This window comes from Bison bison, unplaced genomic scaffold (genome assembly GCF_000754665.1).
Source record: "Bison bison bison isolate TAMUID 2011002044 unplaced genomic scaffold, Bison_UMD1.0 scf7180017864500, whole genome shotgun sequence".
Taxonomy (NCBI): Eukaryota; Metazoa; Chordata; class Mammalia; order Artiodactyla; family Bovidae; genus Bison; species Bison bison.
Genome location: NW_011495059.1, coordinates 1,876,796 through 1,884,897, shown reverse-complemented (window position 1 = coordinate 1,884,897; position 8,102 = coordinate 1,876,796). Strand labels below are relative to the sequence as shown.

Below are 8,102 nucleotides of genomic sequence, written 5' to 3'. Positions count from 1 at the left end.
GGACGTGAGTTTGAGTGAACTCCGGGAGTTGGTGATGGACAGGGAGGCCTGGCGTGCTGCAATTCATGGGGTCGTGAAGAGTCGGACACGACTGAGCGACTGAACTAAAGTTTAGTGATATCTCAGTGCATGAAAGTGAAGGTGTTAGTCTCTCTGTCACATCCGACTCTTTGCAACCCCATGGACTGAAGCCCACCAGGCTCCTCTGTCTATGGAATTCTCCAGGTAAGAATACTGGAGTGGGTTGCCATTTCCTTCTCCAAGAGATCTTCCTGACCCAGGGATTGAACCCAGGTCTCCTGCATTGCAGATTGACTTGTTACCATCTGAGCCACCAGGGAAGTCCAATGTCAGTGCATAGGGGAAAAATAGTCACAATGTTGCTTGAGAATAACAGGAAGAAACACAGCAGTTCAGTAATCTACAGTAACAGTACGATAATCCTTATCTGATGTTAAAAAGCCACCATCTACTCTGGTTCATCACAGCTAGGACAGTCCTGGAACAACTGATGTGTGGAATATAAGGCAAAAATTATACTCTCACAAATGCTACACATACCTGTTTGATGGCCTGAAGACTCACCTGACTTAGCATAGATACTGTTCAAAGTCTACAGAACAGGCAGAAAATTCAAATTGCTGGCAAATGATTCTATTTGCTCCACTGTTCATAATTTCTGGAGTAGGACCAGGGTGGAAAACAGGTAACTAGACCATCTCCATAGCCTCCTCTTGGCTGATCTCCCAGTCTCCAGTATCATAAAAGAGATTCTGAATGTGGCTATTCCGTGGCTTTCCAGTGCCCCCTCTAGTAGCTCCCAGCTCCTGCCTCGACCTCTATGCTACAGCAAATATAACTGCTCCTGGTCACTCCCCATGACATCAGGCTCCCTCTTGACTCCATGCCTTCGCTCATGCTGGACCATCTTACTGTGCTTAAATCTCATACAACATTTAAGATATATCTCTTAAAGTTCCAATCCTTTGGCCACCTGACACAAAGAGCCTACTCATTGGAAAAGACCCTGATGCCGGGAAAGATTGAGGGCAGGAGGAGAAGGGGACAACAGAGGATGAGATGCTTGGGTGGCATCACCAACTCAATGGACATGAGTTTGACCAAACTCCGGGAGAAAGTGTAGGAAAGGAAGGCCTAGCATGCTGCAGTTCTTGGGGTCACAAAGAATCAGACATGACTTAGTGATTGAACAACAAAGTTACATCTCACTGTCACCTCCTCTGGGACTTCTGTCCTCTGAGTGCCTACGTGCATCTCCACAAGCATGAATTGAATTGTACTGTAACTAAGTTTTCATGTTTCTGTCTCTCCAGCTAGAGTCCAGCTTTCTTTAGAGCAGGAGTAATTTGCAGCTAGTTCACAGGCATGTTCCAAGCACTTAAACAGTGCCTGGCACCGAGAGAGAGCTCAAGAAATGTTTGTCGAACGAAGGAATCAACGGATTGCTTTCATCCCCTGTACTCTGCTCCATTCCTGGCACATAAAACACTCCATGCATGCTTGCTGAACTGAACTGAGCCAATTTGAAAGCTGTTCCACCGAACACTCTGCTTGGCTTCAAGGGTCTGTAGTCCCTTGAGCTCTGAGCAAAAGCCAGTAACATCTTATGGGAAACCCAGATGAACTTTCTGGCCACCATGATACAAAGGGTAGCTTATATAAAAGAGGTGCCCACCTTCCTGACAGCCAGAAGCCCATGGACTTGCTTGGGGTCAGCTTGGCTACAGAGATGCCTTCGCTGCCTGGGCTATAGATACACTTGTATGACTCTGACTTCAAGCCCCCTGTGGAACACTAAGGCCATAAACGGGACTAGCGCTGAGGTCGTGCCTCCTTTGAAATTTCTGAGCAGGTCCTTTTGATCATTTGGTGCATCTGTCTATATGTCTGTTAATGGCAGATGGGCGTGTACAGGCCATGTTGCTGGGATACTGTGTTCCCGGGGCCTCCAGCCTGACTAAATAAATTTACCATAGGCTTGTTCCAGAAAGTTCTCTCCCAGCCCTCTTCAGATCCCTATCCACACCTTCCCACTAAGCCAGTCCCAGTGCCCCATGGTGGGGAGAGAGGGCTCCTGGCTCAGTGGCCCTCTGAACTGGGCTTGAAGCTGCTGATCCTTTTCCTCCAGGAAGCCTTGCTCCTGGGCAGTCTTGCCCACAGGCATTGCCAGCGGCATGATTCAGCTGGAGGTGTGCATGGTGAAGAGAAAGAAAATGGAAAACGTCAGGTTAAGACCCCTCCTCACCTGACAGGGGCTCCCCGAGACTGAGCAGGCTTCAGCATCACCGTGATGGTCGTGTCTGTTTCATTCAGTGGGGTGTCTGTGTCATATTCAGGCATTGACGGAGCTGGACAGAGAACAGAGAGAAGGGAGCTGAGCACAGGTCCCAACCCCACCCCATCATCACCTCCCACAAGACACCCAGGTTGCCTAGGAGGGAGCTATTTGGGGAAGCACTGGATGAGTCACGTGGCATCCGAGGCTTTCAGCAAAGAAGACCCTGACTTTCAACCTTCCTGTAGGTTCCTTCAAGATGCAGAAGAGTCTGGAGAGGGGAACAATGATGTGGCTGGTAGCCTTCATGGATCAAAAAGTTCCATACCACATAGATAAATGCAGGAAATATAAGTACTTAAAGGTGTGACTGTAAAGTCAACCTTAAACACATTTAAAATGCAAATACAATTTAAAAAATTAAAATAAAAAAGAAATAGAATGCAAATTACAGCAGTGATGAACTTTGCTCTGATCTTTTCTTTTTTTCCCTTCAGGAGACCCTCTCTTCTGATAGGAACATCACTAAACCTAATCCCCTGAGAAGGTAATTTAGCCATGTGTACTAAGAGCTATTAAACTTACATCCCTTTTAATTCAGTATTTCAATTTCTGGAATTTAATCCTAAATTCACAATCCAAGCCAAGAAATCAAACTTTATTCGGTAACATGTTCATTGAAGCATTATTTTATTAAAAACATGGAGGCGCCAAATATATCCAACCACAGGGGAAGGTTTAATTAAATTACGTCCATCCGCTTGACATAACTGTAATGAAAGCAGTGTAGCAACTTGGAAGATGCTCGTGGTTTAAGGGTGTGTGGAAACGTTAAGCTACAAAAACTACCAGGGGTCTGCGTCTATGCAAAGTCTGTGTGGATGCAGACCAGAAGTGCATGGGCATGCTGAAACAGTGTGAATGTAAACACAGGTCTGAGATAATTCCGCTCTGAAGCTGTCCGGCGGGGGAGGGGGCCTGACAGCTGAGGGCAGGTGACATCTTGGGCCGCTCTGGCTCTGGGCATTCACTTATTTTTTCATTCGCTCATTCATTGGAGGTTACATGAGAACCCGTGCTGTGCCCTGCACGGCCAAAAGGAATACTCCTGAAAATGAATCACATTTTTACAAATGAAATCGTATGGCGAAAATGTACTATTTGGTGCAACTGTGTGCTCGGTAAACTATTGAGTAAATCACTCAGCATTCCCTCTGGTCTAGTGTAGGTGATATATGCTTTATATTTTAGGAAGCTCCTGGATTGGGTTTTCTTCACGAGATGACGGTGGTGATAGATGAGGGACTGCACTGTCCTTACTGCTCCAAGATCACACGGTGATGGTCGGCTCCGCCCCTTTCCACTCCCAGGTGTATTAGGAGTGGATAAAAACCAACACCATCACCTTTCTTCCTTTCCCCTTTCTAGGACAGATACCTGAAATTTTGGTGGCGATCCTGGTGGTGACGGGCGGCCCAAAGCCCTTTGCAGTGCTGGCCTTGATGGTGAAGGAGTAGGTGGTTCCAGGGTACAGACCCACAAAGAGGTGGTGGGTTTCATTCCGAAGCTTGAACACTTTGCCCCTCTGGCTGGACAGGTCAGCATTCGGGTCCAATGAGCCCACGGCCTTGTAGTTGATCTGTGCAAGAAGCCAGCAAACAAACCAATCAGTGCCTCGCCCAGGAAGCTGAGTGGAGCTCACCAGGAGGAGCATCAGGGGAGGGAAGCAGAAGGCAGGCGAGCATGGTCACGAGTTTAGCCATTACCATCCACCTTACAGATGATTCCAGCCTCCAAATACTTCACTATCCATGCTTTGGGGCACTGCTGTGTAGTAGAAACAGAATTTAATCCACATACATAACTCTCAATTTTCTAATGGTCACACTCATTACAGAAAAAATAAAGAAGACCATAAAGTAAAATTAATTTTCATAATCTATTTGGTTAAACTCAGCAGATCTAAAATATTATTATTTAAACCTGCAATCAACATAAAAATTTAATGAAATATGTTCTACTCTATTATTCATATTAGGTCTTAGAAATCGAGTGTATATTTTACCCTATGGCACATCTCCACTTGAACTAGCCACATTTCAAAAGTGTGGTGACCCTGTGTTGCTTGGGGCCACCACTTTGGACAATGTGGCGATAGTGAAAGTTGCTCGGTCATGTCCGACTTTTTTCGACCCCATGGAGTATAGAGTCCATGGAATTCTCCAGGCCAGAACACTGGAGTGGGTTGCCTTTCCCTTCTCCAGGGGATCTTCCCAACCCAGGGATCTAACCCAGGTCTCCTGCATTACAGGTGGATTCTTTACCATCTGGGTCACCAGGGAAGCCCAGGTTTATCTAGTTCGTTCTATTAAAAGTGTTTTACTGGAGCACAATTTATATTCAGAAAACTAGACAGCTGGATGAAGTTTTACTAACTGCACAGGACCATGTGACCAGCAACTAATCAAGAGACACATTACCAGACCCGAGGTTTTCCCCTCACATCTCCTTTCCGATCCCCCCCTCCTCCCCTGCTACCCTGACTTCTAACAGCACAGACTAACTCTGCCTGGCTTTGAACTTTATATAAGTGGAATTGTACAGGCTGTACTTTTCAGTGTCTGCTTCTTTTGCTCAACATCATGTGTGTGAGATTCATGAGGCTATCACGTGTGGCCATAGATCAGGCCTTGTTGAGGTTATCCCATGTCCTATCTCTGACCAAAGATAAACCCAGGTTTGTTGGACTCTGAAACCTGTGTTTTTTATTTCAAACCACACTTGCTGGCCTGAAAACGAATTTAAGTAACCAAAGAATACGTTCATTCACTCACTCACTTACTCCATGACAACTAATCCCTGCACACTCCCATATTCTAGGACGTGCACTCTGTGTGGCCAGGCCCTAGCAAATGAATGCAGTGAACACCGGTCAGGCCCTGTCCTCAGGGTCTTCTGTTCCAGAATGAGGTAAGTTAACTACACAGCCACCTTGCATCACTGTCTTCCATCAGGAATGTATCATGCTTGTCAGGAAGGCCAAAGCCAGGCAGAAAAGGGAACATACCAACTCTGCTTCAAAAATAAGCAGCTGGGACTTCTATGGTGGTCCAGAGCTTAACACCCCATGCTTCCAATACAGAGGGCCCAGGTTTGAACCCTGGTTCAGGGACCTATATCCCACAGACCCCAACTAAGAGTTCACATGCCACTACTAAAGATCCCACGTGTTGCAACTTAGACTCAATGCAGCCAAATAAAAAAATAGTTAAAATAAAGTAGTAGTTGGCTCTTTCTGGTTAGGACACCAACCATTCTGGAGAAAGAGGTAACCTCTCTCTCTGCTACGAAGCGGCAGCAGTATAGCAATTGATGTCACAGGTTGAGGAGAGAGCCCAGATTCTACCTGGAGCACAGTGAGTCCAGGAGGAGCCATGCACAGAATTGAAGCATTCGGGCACTTTGCAAGCAGAGCTGGCAGGGCACCCACTCCTCAGGTTCCAGGGGGCCCCTGGTCACAGCATTCTCTCCGATAACTGCACCCACTTCAGCCCTTCTCAGAAGCAAGCCAAGTAATTTACACCACCAGAAACTGGACTGATGGAAGTTGAAACATACATTCCTGGCTCCTCTCTTGTGATACTGTTGCTGCATCCCTGGGGATTTCCTTGAGGGATGTCACGCCATGTGTCTCCATAGGTAGCTGGCTGGAAAACACACCCATCCTTGGCTACCTTCCTTTTCCTTCTCCACTTCTTAGTGTTTCCCAAAGTTCTCAATAATCTGTTCATGCTCAAATCCTTGTCTCGGGCTCTGCTCCTGAGAAATGTCAAACTAAGACAAAGTGCTCAGGGCTGTATCTTAAGGGGAAAACTGAACTATCAATAATACCCCGGGGATGATACAGAGTCAGAGCAGAGAAAGGAGCATTCTAGGTTCTAGGCAGAGAAAACTAAGTGAGCAAAGACCTAGGGTGGGAGAAGGCTTGGGAGAACGGAGAAAAATCCTGTGTTGACTGGAGAGCTGTGTGCAGCTGGAATCCAGTTTTTCCTGGTGGAAGGAGGCGGCAGATGTTCGAATAGTTCTGCCCGTGGCTGTGAACCCCGGGGTGCTGGAGCATCCTGTTGAAATTCAGCCCCCATCCCCTGCCTGGGCTGGTGGCAACTACATTGATATACAGACACTGGGTGGTAAAACTCATGCCTTATTTACTAGCCAATTCCTTTTCTGAGCTCCAAATTCAATCCAAAAGCGACTCAATTTCCACCAAGCTGTCAATATAATATACCGTGCTCGCCTGCTCTCCTCACCTTTCCTGGTATTACAGGATCCTCACTTACTTGTAATGAAACACTATGAATAAATCAATGTATGTTAATATAGCGTGTCTTCAATTTTTTATGAAGGGTTTCGCCAAATCTAATTCCCTCTGCTTTGTCAGAACCAGTCTTTGAAAAATTTAACTTGCAAGTTTTACGAAGTTAGTGGGGGATCAGGCTGGGGAGGGAAAGAAGGAAGGTGAGAGAAATTGAATGGGATGGAGCTGGGACTGTAAAATGCATCCAGCAATGTGACTCCTCATTTGGAGGTGGAGAGAGAGGAAGATCTGTTAGAATAGCAAACATAAAAGAAGGAAGTGGTGGGGAAAGAGGGCTGAGCTGCATATCAGCCCTGGGCTTCAGGCGCGGGGTTCTGCTGCAACAAAGTGCTCTGGACCACCCTAGTCTCTCACGCCTGGGTGCTCTCAGTGGGATACCTGACAGAAGCTGGAGTGAGAACTTTCCAAAGAGAATTCAATCACATCACCCCTTAGAACAGCGGTCCCCAATCTTTTTGGCTCCAGGCACCGGTTTTGTGGAAGACCATTTTTCCACACGCTGGGTGTAAGGGGGTGGAATGGTTTCGGGACAGTTCAAGGGCATCCAATTTATTGTGCACTTTCCTGGTGGCTCAGACGGTAAAGAATCTGCCTGAAATGTGGGAGACCCAGGTTCAATCCCTGGGTCAGGAAGATCCCCTGGAGAAGGAAATGGGAACCCACTCCACTATTCTTGCCTGGAGAATCCTATGGACAGAGGAGCCTGGCAGGCTACAGTCCATGGGGTTGCAAAGAGTCAGACACGACTGAGTGACTAACACTTTCACTTATTTCTATTGCAAAATAAATGTAATATGCTTGAATCATCCTTTTTTACTGGGATTCCCTGGTAGTTAAAACAGTAAAGAATCTGCCTGCAAAGCAGGAGACCTGGGTTTGATCTTTGGAGTAGGGAATGGCTACCCATTCCAGTGTTATTGTCTGAAGAATTCCATGGACAGAAGGCACCTGGCAGGCTACAGTCCATGGGGTTGCAAACAGTTGGACATCACTGAGTGACTTTCAAGGCAGAGGAACCAGAGATCAAATTGGCCAACATCCGCTGGATCATCAAAAAAGCAAGAGAGTTCCAGAAAAACATCTATTTCTGCTTTATTGACTATGCCAAAGCCTTTGACTGTGTGGATCACAATAAACTGTGGAAAATTCTGAAAGAGATGGGAATACCACACCACCTGACCTGCCTCTTGAGAAACCTATATGCAGGTCAGGAAGCAACAGTTAGAACTGGACATGGAACAACAGACTGGTTCCAAATAGGAAAAGGAGTATGTCAAGGCTGTATATGGTCACCCTGATTATTTAACTTATATGCAGAGTACATCATGGGAAACGCTGGACTGGAAGAAACACAAGCTGGAATCAAGATTGCTGGGAGAAATATCAATAACCTCAGATATGCAGATGACACAACCCTTATGGCAGAAA

At 46.4% G+C, this 8,102-nt stretch overlaps 1 protein-coding gene across 1 annotated transcript in view; it reads right to left on the bottom strand.

Moving 5' to 3' along the window:
* PTPRT (protein tyrosine phosphatase, receptor type, T) overlaps positions 1–8,102 on the bottom strand; it is an 839,242-nt gene that overhangs the window by 279,552 nt on the left and 551,588 nt on the right. The window contains exons 9-10 of the mRNA XM_010829234.1: positions 3,734–3,935; positions 2,267–2,369 (exon numbers count right to left, since the gene is read on the bottom strand). Coding sequence (XP_010827536.1) covers positions 2,267–2,369; positions 3,734–3,935 — 305 coding nt within the window. The remainder of the gene's footprint in view (positions 1–2,266; positions 2,370–3,733; positions 3,936–8,102) is intronic.